Source organism: Melopsittacus undulatus, chromosome 9 (assembly GCF_012275295.1).
Source record: "Melopsittacus undulatus isolate bMelUnd1 chromosome 9, bMelUnd1.mat.Z, whole genome shotgun sequence".
In the NCBI taxonomy this organism is placed as follows: Eukaryota; Metazoa; Chordata; class Aves; order Psittaciformes; family Psittaculidae; genus Melopsittacus; species Melopsittacus undulatus.
The window spans coordinates 8927716-8940005 of record NC_047535.1 but is presented as its reverse complement, the minus strand read 5'-3'; the positions used below and the strand labels follow the sequence as shown (position 1 = coordinate 8940005).

Here is a 12290-nt window from a genome sequence, read left to right as displayed (position 1 = left end):
AAAGCTTTGAGACATGTTTGGACCAGTCCCTTCTTCTGTGAAAATTTAGCGGTTTTGTGTTGGTATAACTTAAAGTTTTACTTGATCTTTATGAACATGGATGGCTTTTTTGAGATTTAAGTAGTATTTTACTCAGAAATTCACTTCCTTTGTTCTGAAAGAGCCCACTCTTGTGGTACAGTGAGAAATTGAATATGTATGCATGTGGCTTTACTAAATGGATATAATGGAATGTCATACATTAAGATTCTCTGTGATGCTGTTTCAGCTTCCATATAAAGGCAGGTAACTATGAAGTAATGACATCTGTTTTCCATGTCTTTGCATCTCATGCTTGGTTGATTTTCTTGTTTAAAAAAACACATGAGTTCCAGCTGCAATTTACCATTCTTGGGCCATTTTTTTCATGTAGCTTCTCCAGTGTATAATTAGATATGAACACAGATTGCAATCTTTTTCTGACTGGATAAACTTACAGTCTCTTTTCTACTTTAGGATATATTTTCATGAGACTTGTTGGGGCTTAATTTTAACAATTTTACCTTGCTGTCAAACTTGGTAGAAGTGATTATGAATTGAAAAATTCTGGGGGTGGGAGGCAAATGGAAAATGGTGGTGGTTGGAAAAAGCTGACAGAAGTCTCTAGTCTGTATCACTGTGCTCAAGTTCTTGATCAGTTGGCATTTAAATGTTTAGAATACATGGCCAAACATTAAAAAAAATCAATTTATACACTTTTTAAGTTCATTTCCATAAATTGGAAACCAATCTCAAGATAGAGTCAGCTCACTTGTGATTTTTTAATATTTCACAACATTGTGCTAGGCAGAACATGGAACAAGCTCAACAACCAACTTTCTGTCAGATGAACTTTAATGTCGAAGTATCCAATGCCAGATTATGAGTTTAGTTTTCAGTCAGATGAACTTTAATGTTGAAGTATCCAATGACAGATTATGAGTTTAGTTTTCAGTGTTCTGGAAACTGTACGCTCATTTTAAAAAGTGTGACACTGGTTTGGTTTTGGAAGAATTGGTTTAGTACCCTCTGAAAGCCAGTAATTTAGTGAAAATGTACTAAATTTCCCTGATTTTGACATTTTTTGCCATCAGTGAATGTGAAAATGGGAAAATGAACCCTTCCTGCTTCATGAATTTTTAACATTCTGCAGGATTCATAAAATTCTGTTAGTTTTTGCCCACTGTATAACCATGATGAGATTGTGCAATATTACTTATGGTAGACTTTTATTTCCATTTTAAAACAAGCATCTCTAGAATCTGAACAGAAAACCCAAGAGTCAGAATCTCACTGACCTCTGTTTGCTGCAGGCTGGGATTTTTTTATTCTGTCTCTTCACAGGACTCATTCTTTGTGATCCACCCTACTGGGCGGTTGTGCCTATCAATCATTGTACTATCTTCATCACTGGGATCTCCTGTAATTATTTCCCAGTAATTCTTATCTTCTTCAGCTTTATGAATGTCCAGAAAAGTGTGACAAATTACTTCATACTCTCTTCCAAAATAAGACCTGCAAAGTCAAAGAAAAATGGGGATGGGTGGGGGCAATGAATACATATACAAATTCAGCAGATTTGCATTATCTGTAAATTGTTCAAGGTTTTCTCAAGTTTTTTGGCTTATTCAGAAATATCACCATCCAATTTTAAATATCAGACCCTTACAGGAAATGCAATAGCCCACTTGGTTTCCTATGAATAATTTAGGAATTTAAAGTCAGGAGGATATGACACTTTTCTAGCTTCAAAAGTAAAGCAGCCCCATCAGTGGGTACACCGACTCAGTATGTATAAGCTGGTTAAGTTCTCATCATCATTTCTCTCTGACTGAGGAAAACTCTGGCTATTTAACAGCTGTTTCAGACCTTATTTCATCCTCAAAAACCTGACAAAAATAGTCAGCTCTTGCCCTGAATTTAATAGGAAACAATTGGTATATTCCTTTACAATGCTTAATAAAAATAAAATTAAGTAAGAGAAACAAGAATATGCATTCTGCATTATTTTCCATTTCATCAATGTGTTCCTAAAGTACCTATCTTGCTTATAGTAATTCTTGATGTTGGCACATTGTTATAGACATCCCTGCCAGTTATAAATTATGCTTACCTTGTCCAAAAGTTCCTTGGAACAGCCAAGTTGCGATTAGTTTGGCAATGAGTAATAATAATTTTAGAGTTTGCCTAGAAAAGAAAAAAACAAAACCAAGGGAAGACACTTGACAGAAATTTTTATACAGATTTTAACTGTTCTTATTCAAGTCAAATGTTTTATTTACTGTTTAGTGTAAGCTGCATCACTCAAGAGTGCTTTATATTTATAGTGAGATGTTCTACACCCTATTAATTCTCAAGACAACTGGAGTTCTTAAGCCCTCTGGAGTTCTCAATCACACCCTTCTGCTGGGTACTTAAAAAGTAAAATGTCAAGGAAGTATTAGAGAGTCATTCCAATGGCCTCTGCCATCAGGGTGGTTCTTACAGTTGATATTTGGCATATGAAAGATCCAGATGGTTTGGGGATGCAGCCTAGAAATTGACCTTTCTATTTTACCAATTTGCAAATTTTTGTATATGTAACAGAACTGATTTTTAGTCACTTTTGCTTACCAATACTGTGAATAAAGAATGTTGTCTTTGACAGTTACATAATTTTGACTGTATTAGTCAAATATTAGTGAGCTTATTCACATAAATGAGTCACTGTTCAAGGCTGTAGGGGAACAGTTATATTTGTAGTATTTTGCCATGCTGCAACACTTCAGGAAGCCCAACAGGTATGTAGAACAGAAAAATGCTGCATCTGCTTAACTTATTTACAAAGGGTTGAAACCCGTATTTAGAAAGGCATCCACTTATCCAGGTGCTTTGAGGGGCTTTTCATACTTTTTAAATTTAATGTGCAGGAGTTCTTAATTGATCAGAGCTCCTAATACTGGAAATGGAATTTATTGCTCAGAAGTGCTGAAAAGCAGCTTCCAAGTACTGCGTTCTCGCAACTTGATAATGTCAACCTTTAAAAAAGATTCTGATGAGAAAAACTGAGCAAATCAGCCTCAAAATAAACACCAGAACCTCACAGTTGTATATGCCGATTCCCTGGTTAAAGAGAATGTTCCTTCCCTCTCCCCCTTCCTATAATTACAGATCAGAACTTACATAAATAAAACATGAATAAAATTGAAAAGAGGATAGGTTTGGATTAGATATTAGGAAGAAGTTCTTTACTGTAAGGGTGGTATGGTGCTGGCACAGGTTGTCCAGAGAAGCTGTGGCTGCCCCATTCCTGGCAATGTTCAAGACCAGGTTCAAGGGCGCTTGGAGCAACCTGGTCTAGTGGAAGGTGTCTCTGCCCATGGCAGGGAGTTGGAAATGAGCTTTAAGGTCCCTTCTTACCCAAACCATTCTACGAAAATGCACACAACTTGTTTCTGAGTACTCCATCTACTGTTTCAGTTAAATCTTCCCAACATTTTCTACAGTTTTAATTTCTTACAGGAATTGGAAATCCTTCATGTTCAAGACGCAGCTGTGGATCCAAGAAGGCAGCTTGCCAGCGGGTCAAATAGGAAAGCTCATCTGTCAAAAATACTTGCTGAAGGTGAGATTTTTTAGCAAATCTTAAAAATGATTTATGGTCACTTGCTAGATACAACTGTAAATAAAAATATATAATAAGGACAGTATAAATATAAAAGAAACAGGTCAGTAATTTAAGAAAATATTTTTCAACTCATGATTTTCTTTTGACTCCTGAAAAATCAGTCTGCCAAGCTAAAGATACACATGAAAAGCACGTAACATAGATCCTCTACTGTTGATAAACTCATTTAGTAGCTATTCTGTATGCAGACTGGTGAATAATAATTTAAACTTGAATTTACATTTCAAAGATTCTCTCTCACCAAAGTGGTTGCTGAGAGGAAAATTTTTTCAAAGTTTATTTTGAGTGAACATGTAACCCATAATGTCTTATTTGCTTCTAACTTGCTGAGGGGAACATGTTAACAATATGAATGATGAACAGAAATCTGCTCCCTCAGAATGGTGGAATATATTGTATACATTACCTCATATACCTGCTATAGATTTGTCTTCACAAGGAATGAAATCTCATTTTAGAATTAGTCAAAGTAAAAAAATAAAAGTCAAAATCTCCCTCTAATGATGGATTTCTTCATGATTCACAAGCTAATTTTAATTTTCTTTCTTTCTTTTTTTTTAAAAAAATCTCCTTCATCCACACATTCTGTCCGGCAGCCCCCTTGGCCTGCACACCTGATCTCAGGCAAGTTGCATACACTTTCTAAGCAGGTATTGCTTATCTTGAGCTATTTACACTTCTGAATCTGTTCGGTAAAGCTAAGATACTGAACCACTCTACAGCTTCATATATATAGTAATTAAATGCACACTATCAGTATATGCTGCCATTAGCAGCTTTATTGTCTTACCATTTGGCCAGAAAACCCTCCTGTTGTCCCAAGACCAAAGGCTTGCCCATATTTAATTGGTTCACCCAGTGCACTTCCATCTACACTGTTAGAATCATAAAAAGTAAGAAAGAAATTATTTTAAAAATCAGCTTTACTTAAAAAAAAAATTTGCTCTACAGTTAGGTCTTGTGGCAACCTTTTGTATGAAGTTTACCTTTAAAAATAGGCAAAATAACTCAAAAGACATTTCATACATGATTTACTGGTTAAAATATTTAACAGAATAGAAAGAGACTGTATTGATCACTTTTTATGATATATCCATTAACGTACAGGGTGGAGAGATAACAACCAATGAAAAACCAATAGGAATTCAGCACTGAAGCCCTCTTTAAAATATACTTACTAAGAGCATCTGAAGAATCATATACTAAAAGCAGAACAGCATGTGTTTGTGTTTGTATGTTACTTAACAGAAGTTGCTAATAACGTATGTAACTGATATTCAGTAATTTGGCTCATTATATCAGCATGCATGCTGGTATATCCCTATTTTCAGAATAATCTCTGCTTTTCACAGAAACATTAAGTGCTAAGCTCACTAAGTATTTTCAGCTACAGCTGATAAACTTTTTAATGAGGGACTCAATAGCATTCAGTCAGCAGCTAAGCAAAAACATTTTGGTTACAGTTCTAGAAGGCCTAAATTATGCTCTTAGCATCAAAATTCTTTCTTGGGTCTAACCCAAAGTGTTTTTCTCAATCAGGATTATATGGGTTAGTTTGTACTCTTATGTGCCATTGCTAACTGTATGCACTCAGAATTTTCAACTGCTGAGCAGGACCCTGTTCTTTTGTTTCTTCTCTCACAAACAGCTGGAATTAAATGTGTCTTTGAGAGAGGGAATATGCTGTTTGGTTAATGGGGTTTTTTTAGGAAAACAGTGTCCATATACAGAAAAAGCATCAACACAAATTTTCACTTCAGAGACGTTATTTGCAGAAGAGTAAATAATGATTCTAGGTCAAATATGGGCATGTTTTGTATTCTACAGCTGAAATATGACCACCTTCAAAACAGATACAGAGTTTATCAAATAATACCATGAACTCCATTCTGGCTTCACACCATTTCTAAGCTGGTTTAAATTTTCTTGGAATTATTCACATAGGTGGAACAGAATCAAATGTAATGCACAACCCAAGTTAAAGACTCTTAAATAAATTAATCTTCCTCAAATTCATTTGTATATTAGCAAACTTCATTGCATATTTCTCAAAACAAGGTACTGAAAGCTAAAGTAGTCATTGAAAACAACAAATAAAGTTCCAAACCTTAAAATACAGAAAGTATTTCTACCCACAGGGGCCACACTCTTGATTGCACTAACTCCATGAAGGGTTTGTAGTGATGGAGGTGAAAATATGGACAGTTCATCCAGATTAACTGCCAAGGTCAGACTGCCACACACACCATGGGGATTCTCCACTGAGGGTTTGTCGTCAGTATTCAAAAGCATCACTGTGTCTCCAAAATGAACAAATCCATCCGTAGACACTGACAGGTGTATCTAAATAGAAATACACATAAGTTTTTACAGAATTATCTGAAGTTAATATCAGAAGTATTTCAGCATCCAAAATGTTAATCCATAGCATCCTTAATGCATAAAGAATACTAATAACAGCTACTCCAGTCTATCTGGAGTCATTGAGGACTGACATAATCTTAAAAAAATTACCTTCCTTAAAAGATTATCTTGAAGTCTGTTTATTTTCTGTGTTAGAAGTTCTCCTCGTTCTCTTTTATGCAGAAAATCCCTCAAGAGGTCCTGGCAGAGAGGGGGGAGGTAGACAGGTTATCCATCACTCACAACCTCAGGTTTAAACTGAGCTGAAGATAGCTGAAGAGTCTGGCTAGGGGAGGGGGGCCCGGCTCCACCTCACCTCCCCCAAACACGAGTCCTCGTTCCAGTTGCCGACGAGCACCCCGGGTCTGTAAGTAGCCATGCTGCTGCTTGGGCCCTGCGGCGTCCTCCGTCGTCATGACGATCGCCATAGCTAGTGATTGGACCCTGGAGCGGCAGAGCCCGCCAATGAGCAGGAAGGAGGGGGCCGGCCCAAGTGCAGCGCGGGAGGGGCGGGTGTCGGGGGGGACGGGACGACGGCTGCCCTCCTCAGGCATGCCCAGCGGGGCTGGAGACGCTGCCGACGGCACACACAGACCGCAGCAAGACTCTGCTGCAGTTTGTACACTCCAGAGTATTCACTGTACCTCTGTAGCCCACCTGTAGAACAGTACATTATTCAAGATTGTAGTTTAAATCCCGTGTGGTTTAAATCACGTTCATTTTGGGGGCCATGGTCTTCCCCGGATGAGCGTGTTTCATGCTGTAGCCAGAGGTGTGTGTATCTGAACGATAAATTCTGTGAGCCACGTGGGAGAAGCTCTTCAGCCCCTGACAGCAAAGTGCTGGAGAAAATGTTCAGGCAAGGGAAGATGTAATTATTTCTGAAATAGAGTAGAGGTAGCTATTCTTTGAATGGAATATAGGTGGTTATTCCCTGAATGGTGTAGAGGTAGTCATTCTTGAAGCAATCTGCTGTAGTGGAAGGTGTCTATGTCCATAAGTGGGGGTTGGAAAACTAGATGAGCTTTCCCTTCCAACCAAAACCATTCTGTGATTCTCTCGCATTTATGCCCCTTAGGAGTACCTGCCAGACCAAGACGTAGCAGGGAAAGGCCTCTGCAAGTAAAATAATACTAATAGCTAAAAAATCCATTTGGATTCCTTGCAGTTTTGCCAAGTCTGGTAGGAGCTCTGAAAGAAGAGGCCTGCTATCTCATAAGGGGGTTTGTCAGGGCCTGGTGCCTTCCTCCAGTGATATGCTGAGGATGGCGATGCAGCTGGGCCCGGAGCAACTTATCCATCTCCTCATATTGCTTGAGGGGCTGCTGAGACCCTGCCTGCACGTTCTCAGGCACGCCAATATGTGAAAGTGCTTCTGTCCGGGTCCGGCTGTGCGATGATATAGTTGCACAAATAACAGTGGAGATGCCGAAATTCTAGTATTCAAGTCAAGGTACAGATTTAGTGTGGGACTTTATTTCCAGTCAGGTGGCCTTTTACACTCTGTATTCGTCAAGGAGGTGTATCGGCTCGATGCAACAAATGAGTCCATGACAGTAACATTACAGTAGCAGCGTATGTTGTGCATCATAGAATAGTTGGGATTGGAAAGGAAAGCTCACCTAGTTCCACAGGCAGAGACACCTTTTACTAGACCAGATTGCTTCAAGCAACGTAGCCTTTGAACACTTCCAGGGATGGGGCATCTGCTACCTCTCTGGGCAACTTCTTCCAGTGTTTTATCACCCTCAGTGTAAAAAAAAATTCTTTCTATCTAGTCTGAGTGTATGTATTAGGTGAATGTTTAGAATACAAACATTTTGCTTCATTATTATTTCAGTTTTGGCCCTACTAGGGCAAGGCAGGCTAAGTGAATGTGTTATCTATTTGCTTTCCAGATAGCTTAAGCCAATGATTTTCGATGATGGCATAGATCCTTGCACAGAACATTTAATCCCTTTACAACTGTCATGGTTTTCTTGCAAGCTTGCTATTTAAGGTTTCAATGCTAGGCAATTTAAAAAGCTTAAAATAAAGTGGGATTTTTTGTATAGACAGGTGGCCTACGTGTTATCATCGGTTACTTATGGCAACAAGTCACATGAAACCTGGCTCTGTTGTGTTTGTTTCTTTTTAAACCGAAACTTAGTACACAAAATGCTACCCAGCACATCTGAAACCTCTTTAGGGCCAAATATAACTCATTTCTGTTCAAATATCACCACCTCGTGGTCAGTTCTGGTAAGTGACGCTTTCCTACACCTAGCCGTGGTAGGAGCAATACTAAAGTTGTTTAATTGAAATAAGGAAGAAACTTTGCTCATTTTAACTTAACATAAAAAGCCAAGCAATTCTTGGAGGCATCAGATGTGATTTGAAATCTTAATTGTTTGAAGAAAAACTACATTTAATTAATTTCCTGTGTTGCTAGTAATTTCTGCTTAGCACTTAAAATTCTGTTCATGCATTTCACAGAGCTAAGGTTTTGATTAGGGTGACTGTTTAATCCAATTGATATGGAAATTATAAAGTTGATTTATCACACTTTTTTCAAAACTGTGTAATATAAGTCAACTTAATTAACTGTTACGTATCTCAATGTGCAATGTCTAAGAAATTTCAAATCTCTTTTTTTTTGTTTCAAAATTAACCCACTTTTAAATCAATATTCAATAATATGTATTTTTCTAAAATTATGTATTATACTAAGGCGTATTATTAAGAAACATGCACTCTGTCTCGCTGTGCATGGAACGGATACATAAAATCCCCAGAAAACTTCTGTAGTTTTGTAGGCTTATACACCACCTGTACCTAGTTGCTTATAGATTCTGATGCAGATATTATAAAGAAACAGGCATCTGCACTTAAGATGTAATTGTGTGCAGAAATATCTTCACCCATCTCTTAGTAGGATTACACCATGACGATCCTTGTCACCTGAAAGGCTTTAATTTTTGATTGCATAGTATTCCATGAAATCAGTCAAAAAGAGCTCCCTCTAAACATGTTTGTAAATTAAGTATCTTTCCTGCAGGAGAGGTTACAGGCCTATTCAACCCAGCCCAGTTTCATTTTGAGTGGATAAAATCTATGTTTACTCCTAACAGTTGTTTGCATTATTAAATGGTGTGAAGAAAAGCTGTACTTGTGAAAGAAGAGCTGGTCTGTGTTCCGTGTGTTAACTTAGCCAGCACACAAATTGACCAGACTTAAAGGTATATGTGCTTTATTAGAACCATTAGTACTTTCCTGGTACTTTTCTGTTAAATACTATTATAGTCAGTGTACTTTCAGAACCTCCTCCCCTACTGTTTTAGAATTAAAGCTTTTTCTCCTCTTTTTTTTTCTTTTTTTCTTTTTCTAATGAAAAAGAACTAAATGATTGAGAAGACCAAAGATAGCAGAGAGAGCTGTTTATACCATTAGTTTACATAAAAAGCTGTACTGGATAGGCTTTTAATTGCCTTAAAATTGTCAGTAATGTGTGAGATAGAGTTTTAAATACTTTAATATATAAATGAATTGGTATATATCAGTAGTACAAATTGCCATAGTTTACCCAAATCTGGCAAAAAGGGCCACATCTGAGTGGATGTGAACATAAATTAAATCCAAGAAAGAGGTATGCCATCTTTATTTAGAGATAGTGGTAGAGCATTACATTTTTCTCAGAGCTCTTTCACACATGTATCTTCTTATTTCATGGTGAAAAACATTTTTACTCATGTGACTGCTTTCTGGCAATTTATGAAATTTTATTCATATGGCAAAAAATATTACACCAATGTTTAATCATAGACAGGCTGAACAAGAACATTGTTAATACCTGCCTTTACTGCCTTGGGAGAATATCTGGGTTTTTTTTCCCAAGCTTTCTTTTGTTTTTCCTGTTGAAAATTATGAATGTGCCAAATTTGATTAACAATACAGACTAAATAATGCTGCACAGGAGTAAAGCATGTTCTTTGGAACAATTTGTCTTTGTTCATTTTATTATTTCACATGATCATTATTCTGACATGTGCCGTGAATCAAAGCATAGTTATAATTTTCTTTGATGTTATTAGGGTTTTGGCTATTAAAATGATTAATCTCCTTGTTAATAATATAACTACAGTTTCTTATTCTAAACAATTCCCCAAACAGTCATGTATTTGTGTTCACAGCACAAAATTAATTAGTTTATGTGATAAGATTTAAGGATTGTTGTTTTGCCAGACACCTGTACTGATGTTTCCCATTTTGACTATGAATTTCATTGTGGAGTTTTCCTGTAATGCTGGCTGCTGCTGAGGAGCAATAAACCTATCCATGGTATAGTTTGTGAAAGGCAGTAATCCATTAAACAAACCTTTCAGTCTACATTTTACAAGAAAGGGCAGTGGGATGCTTCTGCGTTGCATTGGCAGTGAGTTTGCTGATGAAACTTTCCACAAGTGGAAAGTTTCCTGATATCAGATCTGTTTGCAGACATGTGAAATCACTACGGTTGCTCATTTGGTGTTTTATAACCAAAAGATTCTGCTTGAGAAACAGGGAAGGAGGAGGAATCATTTGCAGTGCGTCTAAGACTGCCAAACACTTGCCTGTTAAAGTTTGGATTGTGTTATCCATATCTCCATGGTATTTTCATTCTACTGGTCTCTAATTTAGACTTGTACAGAGCATGCCTTTCAAGAAACTGTTGTATAATGGAATATTTTCGCTTCAAATGGAGCTGTTTCATCATGACTGATCACTCTAGCTGTTTGAAGATTTTCTCCTCTGCCTGGATGAATCATATTCAGGAGCTGGGCTTGAAAAACCACTAGAGCTCTAAATCTATCAGAAAAGATGTCATTTCAGGAGCAGTCGCTAATGAAAATAACATAGAAATATTAAGTATAACCCTGTATGTTGCAAGGAGATCCATGTTAACTCTGAAGAAGCTAGAATACTTTCACTGGCAAGAAATAGCTCAGCTGAGAATTATGGTGTTTATTAGCACAAGCAGAAGCATCATTAGCAAAGTTACATTGCTTCTTCCCTTGACAGGACTGTGCACTATGTATATCTACCCTCAGGCAATTAGAAATTCTTATTTTTCAGACTATGGGGTATTTGTCCAAGCTACCATGACCAGAACAATGGGGCTGGCCAGGTCATTGGCTAGGTGAAAGTTTCATATTTAATTTGCAGTATTTAAGGTACATGATAGGATCTCAGCTGACTTCTTTTAAGTACTTGCCAGGGACCTACTTGAAGAGACTTTTGTTAAGTCATGTTCTACCCTACTTCCAATATATTTAGTGCATTGCATTTAATGAACTACAAAGTTCTGTCATTACCCCCAGGCACTGACACAAAATCATTGTGAGTGAGGTGTGGTCCTATTTATAACAAGTGGAAATCAGGTCATTGTCTCTCTTGTTTACTGATCTGTTTAAACTTTGGTTTCCATGAATACTCACGCTTGAGATTTTGAAATTTGCTTTCTGTTAGCAATTTTTGCATATAAAAAGCAGTAACACAATTGTCTGTACGGAAAAAGAAAAAAAAAAGCCCTAAACTCCATGACTTTAGCTGACTGATTATGAGAGTTGTTCTCATGCAGCGCTGCCAGTGTGAACCTACTGCTCCTGAAACTGGAAAGCTGCATTTTTGCATGACCTTTTGTGAACCCAGATCATCCCTTTTCTTCCCACTTCAGAGCTAACTATAGATAATGCTAAGGACTGCTTTCCCTTCCCTGTTTAGTCTTGCCCACACTGTGATTTTTATCTTCTATTGTGGATTGTCTATGTGCATCAACCATGGCCTGGTTATGTCACTTCTTTACTTTTGGATTTTACTTCCTTGTGACAATAGTGTTAAGATGGAAAACGGTCTGTTCCTTTTGTTTTCCGTGGTGGAAATATCTGCTTCAGTCTCTTGAAGCAAAGTGATGATGTTTACAAATAACACTAGAGATGCACATAAGCCCATCTTCAAACCTGTGCTGAATTTGCTTGTTAGAAGCTGTATCCCACTGGGCCCACATCAGAAGTTTATTTGTGGTAGTTAAGGTTTAGAGCTAAATAAATGTTAGAGATCAGAAAGCTTTACTTTGGTTCAAATTAATCTGTATGGTACATAAAATGAACTCTTAAGAAATGGGAATAGAAAGTGACATATATTTATACTACAGAACACGAATCAGTTAAATATTTCTGGCATAACA

General features: G+C 37.2%; 1 protein-coding gene across 1 annotated transcript; it reads right to left on the bottom strand.

Annotated features, from left to right (window-relative positions):
• Positions 1–1343: 1343 nt before the first annotated feature.
• Positions 1344–6467, bottom strand: CFAP161 (cilia and flagella associated protein 161). Its single transcript, XM_005148735.2, has 7 exons — positions 6405–6467; positions 6200–6289; positions 5793–6028; positions 4476–4560; positions 3518–3676; positions 2132–2205; positions 1344–1533 (listed from the first exon to the last, which is right to left on the bottom strand). The coding sequence occupies exons 1-7, from the start codon at positions 6465–6467 to the stop codon at positions 1344–1346; spliced, it is 897 nt and encodes a 298-aa protein (XP_005148792.2).
• Positions 6468–12290: the final 5823 nt, after the last annotated feature.